At 38.7% G+C, this 16,077-nt stretch overlaps 1 protein-coding gene across 2 annotated transcripts in view; it reads left to right on the top strand.

The window, feature by feature from the left end:
• The window catches only part of LOC126190758 (structural maintenance of chromosomes protein 6), a 221,183-nt gene that overhangs the window by 26,855 nt on the left and 178,251 nt on the right, over positions 1-16,077 (top strand). For both annotated transcript variants that reach the window (XM_049931273.1, XM_049931274.1), the window contains exon 3: positions 9,538-9,733. In XM_049931273.1, coding sequence (XP_049787230.1) covers positions 9,538-9,733 — 196 coding nt within the window. The remainder of the gene's footprint in view (positions 1-9,537; positions 9,734-16,077) is intronic.

The raw sequence follows: 16,077 nt of genomic DNA on the forward strand, positions 1-16,077 counted from the left end.
CTGCTGATGAAAGGGTGCGAGAGTTTGAAATCGATGGTTTACATACTTCCAGTAAGTTAACAGTGTTTTGTAAATTCTGGAATATCAGAATTTCATGGGAGTGTAAAGATTCTATAGTGAAACATGTGCAGACTGAAAAACTTAAGGGCAACAAGTTGAAGTAGACCAGTTTGCCAATAAAGTGGCTGTCTACAATTAGCAGCAGCTTTGAGGCTGCAAAAAAGAAGAAGAGTGATTGTGAATATCTGGCCTAAAGGACTGTGGAAACATTTTTGAAGGAAACATTCCACTCCACAAATTGGATACATCATTGATAAATAATTTTTTTGCATTTTTTAAAATCTCTGTATCACTCCACACCATTCTGACCAAGCACAGCAACAGTATACAAATGTTAAAAATTGAAATAATAGTGTCTGTTGCAGATACTTTATTGATGACGCGTTTCACACTTCTAGCGCATCTTCAGATCATTCATGAGCTGTGGAGACTGGTTTCTGTGGTCTCCACAGCTCAAGAACAATGTGAAGAAGCGTGAAATATGTCATCAATGAAATATCTGCAACATGCTGTTATTTTCTTTTTTACCTTTGGTATTTGTTTTTAAATAATTATTTGTGTCAAAATTTGTTGTTAAAATAATTTTTCTCTACACTTCTCTCATTTTTGGTCCACCCTGTCTTAGGAATAGTTCCATTTTCAACATAGCATTGAAAAACGGTTAAATATGACAAAAATAGATAACTGATAATAGGAAAAGCTTGCCAGAAAATAACACCGCTAAATAACACCGAAAAGTGCAAAGAATGTCACCAATTTGGCCATAAAATAACAGTTTTTCCTGTCCCTAGTTATTAGGGTTTCTTTTCATTCCATTCACACAAGGAGCACAGGAAGATGATTGTTAAAAATGGCTCTGTGGTTGCTGTAATTAATGTAACCTTGTCATCACAATCCCTATGTGACCGATACATAGAGGGCTTTAGTATGTTCCTAGAGTCATTTAAAGCCAATTCTTGAAACTCTGTAAGTAGGTTATCTCGTGGTAGTTTGTGTTTATCTTCAAGTATCTGCCAATTCAGTTTCTTCAGCATCTCCATGACACACTGCCATGAATCATTTAAATCCACGACCACTCTTATTGCACTTATCTGCATATTTTCAATGTGCTTTGTTAGTGCTATTTGGTACAGGTCCCAACACTTGCGCAATATTCCAGATTGGGTCACACCAGTGATTTGTAAGCAGTCCCCTTTGTAGGCTGACCATGTTTGCCCAGTATTTTACCAGAAATCAACCACCTTTGTAGACTCATTGTGAATCCATTAGTCTACCGTCTGCTCTATCCACGACTGAGTCTATTTGATCTTTCCATTTCATATCCTTACGAAATGCTATGTCCATATAGTTGTTTGAGTTGGCAGATTCTAAGTGTGGCTCATTGATGTTTTATGATGCCATGTTTCTTCATTTTGTAAAGTACAGAATTTTACATTTCTGAATATTTAAAGCTAGTTGCCAATCTTTGCATCACTTTGAAATCTTATCAAGAGCTGACAGAAAATTTTTGCAGCTTCTTTTGGACAGTACTTCATTACAGATAACAGTCATTTGCAAAAAGTCTGAGGTTACTATTAATATTGTTAAGTACATGCTGTGCCGTCCCTACCAAAAAGTCCTTAGTCTAGTCACAAATCTTGCTTGATGCATCATATGCTCATACTTTTGACATTAAGCATAGACGTGGTACTGAGTCAAATGCTTTTTGAGAATCAGGAATACTGCATTTTCCTGACTGCCTTGATCCAAAGCTTTCAGTATGTGATGTGAGAAAGTGGGAGTTAGGTTTCACACGAGTGATGTTTTTGGAATCTATACTGGTTGATACGGAGGAGGTCATTCTGTTCGAGATACTTCATTTGTTTGAGCTCAGAAAATATAAGATTCTACAACGAATTGATGTCAAGGATATTGGGTGTGAGTTTTGTGGGTTGTTTATACTACCCTTGTCGTAAACGGCTGTGACCTGTGCTTTCTTAATAAAGTGTTGTTAGAAAGGGGCTGAATCAGTATAGAATCTGATAGAGATTCCATCAGGCCATGGGGCTCTCTTCAGTTTAAATGATGTCAGCTGTTTCTCAACAACAAACACTTTTTTCACTCATATTTTCAGTGGTACAAAGATTAAATTGGGACAATTCTCTTGGATTTTCCTTCCTAAAGGAACATTTGAAAACCGAGTTAAGAATTTCAGCTTTTGCTTTGCTACCCTCAGTTTCAGTTCCTGTCTCAACAGTGTAGTATAGAGCGCGTAGTCAAGAAGATATAGAAGATTAAGGGTACAAGACAAATATCACTTTAAGATTTGAGAAAGATATAAATGACATGTACTGCCCATGTTCATTTCATTGAGATAAATTGCATCTCAAAAAGCTCTTCACTGTTTTAGACTCAGTGACTCAAACCATCACAAACACGATTATCAGCAAGTGCAGTTGTGAGGGGCGAACTTAGGGTAAATAACTTGCCTCCTCCAGATCATTAGCAAAGATTATAAGAAATTGTACATCACAGGCCACAAGTTCATCCCATCAGGCAAAACAAAAATGGTCAAACTATATGTCCCAACCATCAAATCACCACTACCTTCACCCAAGAAGAACCTAGTGATAAAAAAATGAAACTACTACAATAATGATTTCAAAGCTTTCAGGCCACACTGCTGTCATCTTGTGTAGTAAACCTTATAAAATTACTGTACAGGTAATCTGAATACTGCAGTCTACTCCAAGCAGCTGCATGCCATCTCATGAACATTGCACCCATTGGCTCTCACTAGGCTCTATGCTTATTCTTTGTTTATGTGGATTATAATGCATATGATGTGCTGTAGGGCTTTGATACCACGAGTCCCTTTGATCAAGCTGTTGAATGTCTTTTTTTTGCAGCAGAACACTCTTCTGAACACTGTGTAAAGCACGAACTTCAACTATACTACGGGATCCTTTGCTGCAACCAAGTGTTTGTTAAGGTCTGCTAACCTCACAGCAATTCTCAGAGGGAAACCTGCTATCTGGTGGAATGAGAGTTGTCACTCTGCAATTGAGGACAGGTGTGAGGCTAAGTGAAGGTTCAGGTATAGACTAACTGCTGAGAGCCTCTCCGCTATTCAGGTGGTGATAGGAAAATGTAGCCCCATAATGAAAGAGCAAGAATGATTGTGGCAGGAATTTGTGAAACACACAATTTTGTGTGTGTGTGTGTGTGTGTGTGTGTGTGTGTGTGTGTGTGTGTGTGTGTGTGTGGCTTCTGGAAAAACTGGATGACGCACACAGTGAATGAAAGGTGGATCGAGACAACCAAGAACTTGAATTTCGAAAAGCCAAACGGACTGGCATGAAGTCTATTGATAAAGCTTTGGGGAAGCAGCCCATATATGTACAACAGTATTCACACCAAATCAGATAGACCCCTGAATTTTTTTTCTTTCTAGAGCACCACAAAATTGACAACATACATGTCAAATTAAAAAAGTAATGTAGTGGACTACGCAAAGAAGCACCATGTGACTCAAAATCTTCTGGTGATTTTGCCAGGAAAGAACTATTAATTGCTCTGATGCATCAAAACAGGTAAAGCACCCTATTTTGCTGGAATACACTGTGAGTTTCTCATTTGGTGTGGCAAAACAACAAACATTCTAGCATAAGGAATATTAACAGATGCTTTTAAAACTGCAAAGATAATTGTCATATTAAAAGCAGACAATCCATGCCACAAGCTAGAAAGCTACAGACTAATAGCTCTTTTAAGCTGCTGCTACTAACTGCTGGAAAGGCTGTTACTCAGCAGAACTGGTCTGAAAATTCCAAACCTCATACCCCCAGAACAAGCTGGCCTTAGGCCGAATAGAAGCTGCACAGACCAAGTCTGTGGGTCTTATTAAAGCTTATAAACACTCACCACACATTTAGGGGTGGAGTCCAAAAACAAGAAATTAATATTAGTAATGTTTGTAGACTTACAGCTGCCTACGATAATTTGTAAGAAGGGCCTTCTGTGCAAGCTGATTAATGTAGTCCCTTGCTACGCAGTATTGAGGCTAATCAGTAGCATGTATCAGACATACTTTCATGCTTTAAAACACAACAGTATAAGTAAACAGAAAATATGAACAATGTGCTACTAAAAATATCAATGCTGGCGTCAACTTTATTCAGGCTTTACACCTCAGCTCTGCATAACATTGCTGCCATGAAGTTTGGATGACCTAGCTTTAGCTGTTGAACATAAAAACTGTGAAGTCACGGAGACTGTATTAACAGAAGATGTATCCACCCTGAATGGAGGCTTTTACCAAATATTGACTGAGACCAAAGCTAGTTGCTTTCACCTAAATAACTTAGATACAAATTGTCAGTTGTCTATATCTTTTAATAACACAATACTCAAACACTGAAAACACTTCAAGTATCTAGAAGTGACAAACAGAACGTTATCTTTCAGACAACAAATTGTAAATACTGTGCCCAAGATAAGAGCATGTAACAACATTATCCAGAAGCTTAATGGCACTACATGGGGAGCTTCGGCCAGCGCTGAGCCTGGTATTTTCTGTAGCCGATTACTGTGCACTAGTCAGGTTGAATAGGGCTCACTCTAGAGATATAGACATCTAATTATGTACTGCATTGAGGATGGTTACTGGGTGCAACGAGTCTACTCCACTATATTGAGTTCCAACACTCAGCCGTATAGCTCAATTCCTTCTCTGCAAACAGAAAGCACTCGTAAAGGAATACAAATAAATTGACAGTCCTGAACTGCCTACCCACCAGAGCAAATCCTGGTTGGCAAGAAATCAGTTATAGTTCTGAAACCCTCCTTGGCATCTTGCTCAACAGCTTGTTGGTGACAGTGTGACAGTCTTAGTGCTAAATCCTTGACATTGTGGAATGAAAATGCTACCTGTTATCTTTGTGACTTAATAGATCCATCAGAAATAACCAGTGGTTTTGCACTACTTCATCATATATGGAAAAGTTTTAACAGAATTTTCCCAGGACATGGTATTTGTCCATAAAATCTATACATGCGGTGAACCTTTCAACACCAAGCTGTTAATGTAAAGCTCCAAGACAATCCATCTTACCTTGTCTAGAATGTGAGCTGAGAGCTTACCCTGGTGATGCAGTGGAATTCTTCATTCCAACACCCATGTATCTTGATGGCTGCAACTAATCTGAGCATGTAAAATTTACATTTTTGTTTTTATTTTTACTTTAAATTTTGTGTGAAACCTTGTATGCTGTTCACTTAATAAATATACAAAGAAGATTGCTTATATGTTGCTGTTTTGATGCAGATTGTTTTAATAGAAAAACTTTTTAGAAGGTATCCAGAGAATGAGGCGATTGATGTGGTAACATAGGATATTTGTTCTTAATTTGTTGTTTCCACCATTGTTATAGCATTAACAGCAATGTACTTCAAGCTCAGTCCCTGAGATGCTGTTTAACATGAGAAGTGATTAAAATTACTTTTTCATAATCCTTGGTAGATTAGCACTCCTCCTTTCTTTAAACTTTTGTAATGTTTGAATCTTTGTCATTAGTCCATGCTTCAGATTTTTTCATAATATTCAGACGACTAACTGCAACAAATCATCATTTGTTTTGTCTACAAAAATATCATTATTTCACCTTTTGCATGCTTATGCTTGCAAAAAAACTGATTAAACTGACACTAAAATGTTTCATACATCATAACTTTGTCACTTTTTGCAAATAAAATATTTGTTTCCTTTTTTTTTGAGGAGTTAAAGACAAAGACAAATGTCTAATGAAACAAGTTGACTGTTACCAGTCACAATTTATTTATTTCCCCAATGTGTTTCAGAGGTTTAAACCACTATTTATGTGGATTAATATGACATCTATGTGTCATGGTACAACATTGGGGTAAAGTATGGCACTGTCTCCAGTTGTCACTGGTCATTTTTCTGTTGTGTTACATTACATTCACCATTACACTTTAAACTGTGACTGGAAATGGTAAACATCTCATTCCATTTGGTATCAGTAACATTCACACTAAAGTGTAACAAAAAATGTTTGAATTTGCATGTTACTGTTGTGATCCACAGTGAGACACAAATTACAGCTAGTACAACATGTTCAGTACAAGTCATTTACAGTGTTATTATGGTTTTGTTCTACAATTATAATATTTAAATTATGATCACGTGGAATGAGAATAAGTGATATATCTTCTCACAGTCTCTCTCCCTTGGGTAATAGTGATTCTGTGACCGGTGCAGTGGTATACAAAACTGTGTTGCTCCAATCGCCATTGTTCATTAAGAAACAGAATAACTATTTTATAATTATTCCTGAATTATAATTGGCAAAAATTCATGAAAGATGGTTTACTAACAGATATGTACTTCATATTGTTCAAACAACGAAGATAGCAGCACGATTGAAAATTATGTCACATTACAAGGGTTTCTATGAGGATGGTATATGAGCTAATCTACAATGAAAGATTGGGATTTGACAAACAAAGGAAATATTACCCATACACAGTAGAGCATTTTTTTTTCACCACCACCAACCACCACTACCACCATCCAGCTCTCTGCTACTATCAAGTAATTATTGAAAAGAACACATAAGACTTCATTTTTATTATCAGTGAAATTTCCAATAGTCCTTCTCAGTGTGAAGCTAGATTTGGCATTGTCAGCAGGATGTCATTGTGTCATGACAATATTTACCACTCTTATTGTATCACGTGACTAGAACAGCTGGAAAGAAACCCTCTTCAATCTCTTTTATTTCATTTGAAGATGGGAATGTATCCCCCCGCAAAGAAAGTAGCTTTTTTATTTCCCCTTTTTAAACCTAGAGAGGACCATACAAATTTCCGTAGCTCTGGTACTGCACTGTACTGTACAGAAAACGTTAAGGACTGTTTCCCGTCTCATGGAAAAGAGCTTTTTAATTCCCCTTTGTAAACCTGAAGAAGGCCATATAAATTTCTGTAGCTGTAGTACTGTCTTCCTCAATAACTATGTATGGAAGAACGTGGAAGGCATGACTAGGTTTTTTGTGCATCTTACAATTCATCTGGCTAATTATTCACTTTTAACATGGGTTTCTGTCAGTGATACCCTAATCCTGCTGTACAACAAGCTGTTTTGGAGTAGGGAACATGCAATAGATATCTCCTTCGACCCGGTGAAGGGCTACTATACTAAAAGTAGTTTGCTCGTTGTGGATTCAGTTGCTGTAGACTATCAAAGACAGTTCCAAAGGAGATATGTATTCTGTGGAATCTTCTTTGCTGCTATGTATTAACAAGTGGTTTCTAGCCAATTCTTTGCCACTTTGAAAAAAATACACAGTATGAAATTAAGAATATATAAGAGGTTGCATCCCAGTATATAACAACAGGGAGATAGGTAGTGTCCATAGTGTTAAATTACTGGGATTATAACTTGATAATAAATTCAGTTAGGTGCGCATACCACAGAACTATTGAAGCAACAAAACAAATTGTCATGTGCTATGTGAATGTTTTTGGATATACATGGATCAACTAGAACAATATGACCACTTACCAAATAGCAGGTATGTCCACCTTTGGTACAGATAACGTTGGTGACACGTCATAGCATGGAAGCGAGGCCTTGGTAGGTCGCTGGAGGGAGCTTGCACCACATCTGCACACACAAGTCACTTTAATTCCTGTAAATTCCAGGGAGGGGATGATGAGCTCTGATGCCATGTTCAGTCACATCCCAGATGTGTTCGATTGGGTTCAGATCTGGTGAGTAGGGGGGCCAGCACATAAGTTGGAAGTCATCACTGTGTTCCTAGAAGCCACACCATCACACTCCTGGCCTTGTGACTTAGCTCCCATTATGTAGTTAAAAAATGCCACTGCCATTGGGAAATATGCTCACCATGAAGAGGTCTACTGATCTGTAACCATTGTACGATACTCCTTAGTTGTCATGGCACCTTGCATTAGGTTTGCTGGCCTCGTGGATGCCCATGTAAATGTTTCCCAGAGCATAATGGAGCCACCGCCTGGTTGTCTCCATCCTGCAGTACAGGTGTCAAAGAGCTGTTCCTGGAAAACGACAGATTTTCAATGTCCCTTCGGCATGATGCAGAAGGTATCAGAATTCATCAGACCATACAATGCCCCACTGTGCAAATGTCCAGTGCTGATGGTCATGTGCCCATTTCAATCATAGTTGCCAATGTCATGGTGTTAATATCGGTACATGCATGGGTCATCAGCTGTGGAGGCCCATTGTTAGGAGTGTTCAGTGCACTGTGTGTTCAGACACAGTTCTACCTTGCCCAGTATTAAAGTCTGATGTTAGTTCCACCTGTCCTGTTTTGCAGTTTGCCCAGACTATGATGTCTGACACCTGTAATGAGGATTGGCCAGCCAAACCCATGACATCAGGACATGGTTTCACATTGATTTCACCACATCTTGAAGACACTCACCACAGCACTCCTCGAACACCCGACAAGTAATGCAGTTTCCAAAATGCTTGTGCCAAGCCTCCGGGTCATCACAAGCTGCCCTCAATCAAACTTAGATAGATCATGCACCTTCCACATTCTGCACATGGACAGCGTGTTTGCTGATACTATATGCACTGTGCGTATGTTTGACTAACAGTCATTCCACGCTAGGTGATGTTGCTATCGCCTGGACAGGTTTAATAATAATAATAATAATAATAATAATATTTATTCAACTTCGAATAATCAGATACAATCCCTAGAAATAATACAGTTTCAGGACATCATACAGATTATTCTTCTGAATATGTCAGTTTATAAATTACAAACTAAAGATTTGTTTGTATTAATAAATTTTACGTTTTGATGGATTTTACGTCTGGTAGTATACAGTCACAATATTACAAATATTGTTTTTATCAATATTATATTAGTTGTAGGTTACTTAAAACTATGAGCTTGACATACTTATGAAGCACTTTTCATACAGATATAATACTCGTCTAGGGAATAAAAAGGGTTTTCAATTTTTTTTATATTGATAGTAGATCAGTGGTCGTAATGTTCTGGCTGATCAGTGTAGGTTTTACTTAAAAAATTGATTAGTTACATTCATTACAAAATATGAAAGTCTTGTTGGAATTTAAATAATTTAAGGAGTAGAGGTAACAACTCACTGAATAGTAAGTGCATATAAACAGATTTGTGTATGTGTATCTGTCTTGTTTTTGTGCATTTCTGTAATTCAGCACCTCTATTACTCGGTGAGTTTTGTTAGATTTACTCCTTAAATTATCGTGTAATCTTGTTGTTATGACATGTTCTACATCCTTGAGGATATCCTCACTATGGATCTACTCAACAAAGAGTACGTCTAATGTATACTACATGGAAGTGTAATATCCTCAGACAGTTCCACGTAAATATGATATAGCTTTTTATCTGCCCAAAATTAGTAGCGATAGTTAATGTTTGCATTTCATTGCAGTTAGAGGTACCAGGAACGATTGCAAAAATTCACCTAAAGAATTTCATGTGTCACGCCAATTTGGAAGTGGATTTGAACCCAAGAATAAATTTCATTGTTGGAAGAAATGGGAGTGGAAAAAGTGCAATCTTGACTGGCGTCATCCTTGCTCTTGGTGGCAATGCCAGTGCTACAAACAGAGCTTCATCAGTCAAAGGTAAAGTCCTGTTTTGCCACATATTGGTGCTTCATGAACTGTTGTAAGTGTGATTTTTGTAGAATAAGTTGCATTTAGTTGCATTGTAGAATTTAATAGTAAAATTGTAATGTAGCTTTGCACTTCTAAACCATGTAAAGAGCTTGCTTAATAGCTACAGAATGGTGAATACAACATCTGATTTGAATACCTAGTCACACGCTGATGATGTAGGACATCACAACTTTCAGGATATGGACACCATAACCTAATGTTTAGTACTTGTAACATTTGAATCAGTGATTTGCATTAATCATAAAACACTATGTAACCAAATGGAAATAACAAAATCAAACAATGGAAAATCTAGGATGGGATGTAACAATATTATGAGAAGGATAGTTGCTACTCACCATATAGTGTAGTTGCTGAGTTGCAGACAGGCACAACAAAGAGACTGTCACAAAATAAGCTTTCAGCCAACAAGGACTTTGTCAAAAATAGACGATGACACACTCACACTCACACACACACACACACACACACACACACACACACACACAGCCACAAGCATCTCACACACACATGACCACAGCTTCAGCTGCCACAGACTGTGGTCATGTGTGTGAGAGTTGCATTTGCATGTGTGTGTGTGTGTGTGTGTGTGTGTGTGTGTGTGTGTGTGTTTGCGCGCGCGTGAGTGTGCGTGCGGGCACGCTTGCGCACGGACGTGCGTAAGCTTGCACATGTGTCTGTCGTCTATTTTTAACAAAGGCCTTGTTGGCCGAAAGATTATTTTGTCACACTCTTTTTGATGTGCCTATCTGCAAGTCAGCATCTCCACAAATGGAAATAACATTTGATGTTGAGATTTCTGTCTTAATGAATGAAAAATTTTCTTGTGAGCCATACATTAATGAAAATCCTCTAGATGTTTAGAAGCCTGTTGAAGTTTCATCTTAAGTAGTTGAAGGTAGGATAGAGTATTAGAAAGAAATTGGTGTGGTACTAGTACCACAGGTGAGGAAAAGCGGATCAGAACGGCATCAGTATTGTGTGAGGTATCTGGAAACAGCATTAGTGCTGGATGCTAGCACCAAGTTCTAACATAATAGGACAGCACTGGAGAGTCCAGATGTGAGTACAAATAATAGTGTGAGAGAGTACAGCCATTTACCATACAGATGAAGCATTATGCAGCGCGCGCGCCCACACACACACGCACACACACACACACACACACACGAAGAAGAATGCTATACCTCAGTTTTTGAACTTGTGTCTCTCTTTGGAGAATACACACCTACAGCTCACTGTCATCTATTTTTCCTTATTTTTTAGCATATCTCAAATCTCAGGGCACTCTGTTCCCTGGTAGAGCACACGCAAGATAACTTGGCCCCTGTGCAGACTCTCAGCTCTGAGCTAGTCCACCCCGTTTCATTCCAAAGAGGCAGCTGCCTCCACTAATGATCGTTGCACACCGTCTGTTATGAACGAAACATTCTCAGCCCACGTGGGCACAGCCAGTGGTCAATTTACTACACTGTGGAAACAGAGACATGTGCCAGCCGGTTGCTATGCAATGTTTCTCAAATGAGTTTAAAGAAACTATTTGCTAAAAAAATTTATTCTCTTGCATCTCGTAGCTTCGTTCATCAGCTACGTGATGAAGTGTTTATCATTTTGTTAATTGTCATTGTTATTGAGGTATTTTGACCTTAAGTAGGCTATTGCTATGAAATTTGATTAGTTTGCAATGAAAAATAGGGGTCAGTGCATGTTTGCGTTTGGTGTATGTTAGGTCATGCATTGTTGTATATTGAAATTTTATTTCAACTTGAGATGAGATCTATATCTACCTTCAATCTCGAGAGAATGATTTCCTCTTGCATGCGCAAACAATGAAGTAAAAATGAAGTGTTCATAACATACCTCATATCTCATAAACGGCTTGAGATACCGAAACGAGTGCTTGGCAAATGATAGCATGCAAAGCATAGGCTATTTTGCCTATAGTTAATGGACAAAACTTGCTTATCTACCACAATGTGCAAGATTATTTTGCTGTAAGGTTAACATGCTAAACTTGCTCATCTATCACAATGCTTGGGTAGCTACAGATTTTTTCAGTGAAATAATTTCATTATTTTAAGGGCTATTGATAATAATAAAATGAGAATTAGTATGGGTTCCCGAGAACATAAGTGAAGAAATTACATGTTTGTTTTATATTGAGCATGAGCTATTCATAGGCTATTGACATGACTTGTTCTCAGTTGTTTGTTTATTAAAAAAAAAACTGGCTCAAGATTATGTCGCAGTTGCATGTGGATTAACATGTTAGTGTGGTGAAATTGTGCAAATGCCGCTGTGTTTTGGCACAAGAAAGTAATTTCATTAGGGCAACAAGAGAAATAAAGAAAGGTTTACAGCTCAGTCAAAAATAAACCATTCCTTCTGTTGAAATTTCAGCGTAATCCTGTAACCTGTTGTGTTTCTAGTAATAAACAGTTGACTTGTCGAATTATTAGACGTACTGGTACAACCAGTTGATACACTTGTTTGCAGACTCATTAGCTGTAGTTTATAAGTTCTACTTTTGAGTAACCTTCAGCTTTTGAATGACACCTCCCCTATGATTTGCTGTCCACTGACAGTGGAACCTCCACCACTATTGTTGGCCCATCCCCTATCACTTTGTCTGTGACAAGTGAGCCAAGTTTTTTTTATATGCACTCTACAAATGACTGACTGTTCTTCTCAATAAGAATGTATTTGAGACTGGAAAAATGTTTTAGATATTCAGTGTCCTGATTTGACAATAATATATGTTAATGGATCTAGGATATGAAAGCCACTCTTAATTATATTATAGAATTTGCTGATTATTCTCCCCACCCCGCTCCTCTCTCTCTCTCTCTCTCTCTCTCTCTCTCTCTCTCTCTCTCTCTTTCTCACACACACACACACACACACACACACACACACACACACATTTCATCTTTTTTTACCTTTTGGGCTGTTTAGCATTTTATTGACTCTGATTGTTGGAGGGTACAGTTGCTGAATGACCATAGGTCACATACGACCAGTCTATCACATGCTTGACAAATAGGTACACCAAGAAGGGATTAATAATGATTACACATTCTAGGGAATATGTTCTTGAAATTTTGCAGCAACATTAGGATGCAGATAATAGGATATGATTAGCTTTAGTAACTGGTATTAATTTTTATCATTACGTTGTATCATACCCTCATCACCACCACATTCATCAGGTTCAGTATAATGCTGCAAATAAACAAAAACATAATCTTGAGCAGTTAATGCTATAGGCTGAAAAGGGTGTTAGAAGACTTGCATGTTTTCAGACGCTTTGTCAGAAAAAGGTCATCATCACAATCACTGTCGTCATTGTCATCATCATGATGTAGATCAGTTGCTGCTTTTTCCGTGATAAGCTGGTTCTGTGCCAGCAAAACTTTTTTTCTCTGTCTAGTTTTCCTTCCTCTTTTACTGTCTGTTTAGTGGTATATTTCCATACATTTCTTGGCCTGCCACAGTTTCTCATACACTTTATGCCTCAACCCTCAGCAGTGCCATCTGCTTTATTGTACACTCCTGGAAATTGAAATAAGAACACCGTGAATTCATTGTCCCAGGTAGGGGAATCTTTATTGACACATTCCTGGGGTCAGATACATCACATGATCACACTGACAGAACCACAGGCACATAGACACAGGCAACAGAGCATGCACAATGTCGGCACTAGTACAGTGTATATCCACCTTTCGCAGCAATGCAGGCTGCTATTCTCCCATGGAGACGATCGTAGAGATGCTGGATGTAGTCCTGTGGAACGGCTTGCCATGCCATTTCCACCTGGCGCCTCAGGTGGACCAGCGTTCGTGCTGGACGTGCAGACTGCGTGAGACGACGCTTCATCCAGTCCCAAACATGCTCAATGGGGGACAGATCCAGAGATCTTGCTGGCCACGGTAGTTGACTTACACAATCTAGAGCACGTTGGGTGGCACGGGATACATGCGGACGTGCATTGTCCTGTTGGAACAGCAAGTTCCCTTGCCGGTCTAGGAATGGTAGAACGATGGGTTCGATGATGGTTTGGATGTACCGTGCCCTATTCAGTGTCCCCTCAACAATCACCAGTGGTGTACGGCCAGTGTAGGAGATCGCTCCCCACACCATGATGCCGGGTGTTGGCCCTGTGTGCCTCGGTCGTATGCAGTCCTGATTGTGGCGCTCACCTGCACGGCGCCAAACACGCATACGACCATCATTGGCACCAAGGCAGAAGCGACTCTCATAGCTGAAGACGACACGTCTCCATTCGTCCCTCCATCACACCTGTCGCGACACCATTGGAGGCGGGCTGCACGATGTTGGGGCGTGAGCGGAAGATGGCCTAACGGTGTGCGGGACCGTAGCCCAGCTTCATGGAGACGGTTGCGAATGTTCCTCGCCGATACCCCAGGAGCAACAGTGTCCCTAATTTGCTGGGAAGTGGCGGTGCGGTCCCCTACGGCACTGTGTAGGATCCTACGGTCTTGGCGTGTATCCGTGCGTCGCTGCGGTCCGGTCCCAGGTCGACGGGCACGTTGTAACGGAAAATATTAAAGGCTTTACTGTACCGAAGTATGCGATACCCTCCAAATTCAACCAGTTTAACGAGTATTTATGATTATAGAAAAGTTATTGTGTATGTTGACAATGATTGCGTAACATGTCTCCATAAACAGTCAACCCATTAAATTATACTGAATAACTAACCCACACAAAAGTTAATATCACTTGATCACTGATACAGCAAATGTCATCATGTAAAAACACTGAGTTCATCTTAAATAATTAATATGAAGTACGAAAAATAGTGTACAACTTAGGTATTTTGGATCTCCTTAAATAAAAATCACCCAGTGAAACCTGTTTGTTCACTAGGAGCGGTTTCACTTAGTATTCACAAAATCAATCCTGTTTTAGACAAAAACCAATGTATTTCTTAATAATTCATGTTAGTTACTTATTTATGCAAATTAGTGAAGTCAATTGACAAACTTCTAGAAAACGGACTTTTTGTAACAAAGAATTATTCTGTCAAGTCAACAAATCTGTCTGTCATTTCAATAACATGTTAAATTATGTCACTCGATGCAAATTAATAACTTTTCTGCACAAATTATGATAACAGATGTACATGTGACTTGTAAACTATATCTCTTTTTAGTAGTTCTTTGACAATGTTATAAATACGAGCAGCAAGAAGGGTCGAAAGGCAGTCGGAATGTCACTTTGGTACAGTGTGTTTGTGTGTTATTGTTTGAGGTGGATAAACAATGCAAAGAACATGTAAAGGAAGTTGTGTTGTGTCATAGTCTTTGGTGGACAGTGGAATTAAGATGGCCACCAGAGAAATAAATATTTGAAGTTTACATATTTGTTGGTTTCGTTCATTCTTTATCATCAAAAGCACATAAAAAACACGGGACCTCATGTTTTTAACCCTAGACAACCAGATTTAGAGCCAGCATCAACATCGAGACACAGCAGCGATCCAGCAAGCAGCAGTGATTACTACAATGCATTGTAATGGCGCCAACCTAACATCAAGTGCTAACAAGCCCTGTAAATGGGAGTGAAATAGTGCGATTATAGCAATTAGCAATATCTACGACCAGGCGACCATTACAAAAGTGGGGGCTCGTCCGGGATCTTTAAGTGCATCGATGATAATAGTGCAGCGATAAATTTCGTAAGTGCTTAGCATTCCAAACAAAGTTTATTTGTGCAGTGTGTCAACAGTGAAAATATGTCAAAAATAAATAAATAAGTAAAGTGTGTTTGTGTGACTACCAAAAACCATCATCACACCGCTCGGAAAATTAACGTCTGGATTATGTCAACGGAATTCATCAATCAAGACCTCAGCTTCAATAAAACCGAATAGAAGTGAAGAAACCAACAGGAACACCGATCACGACATCATAGCATAAAGCAAGGTATTTTGTTGTTGTTGTCATTTAAAATAATTAATAATTAACATGTCTCTACCTGAGAGTGATGAGATCGTAGGAAATGTAAAAATTGAACCAGGGGATGGTGAACAATTAAACTTAACAGAGTGGCTAGCAGGGTTTGCAACTCAAATAAGCTCGCAACTTAAACAATCCAGTGAAGAAATAAGTGTGAAACTGAAAGAAAACACAGTTAGACTGGATAAGTTAAGTTTCAATTTTGATGTATTAAGTACTCATCTCAAATGAGAAGTGTGAGGAAATTAAAACTACCCTCAGTAAGGACACTAGAGAACAGTTGATACACTTCAGAAAAGAATTTCA

Source organism: Schistocerca cancellata, chromosome 6, assembly GCF_023864275.1.
Source record: "Schistocerca cancellata isolate TAMUIC-IGC-003103 chromosome 6, iqSchCanc2.1, whole genome shotgun sequence".
In the NCBI taxonomy this organism is placed as follows: domain Eukaryota; kingdom Metazoa; phylum Arthropoda; class Insecta; order Orthoptera; family Acrididae; genus Schistocerca; species Schistocerca cancellata.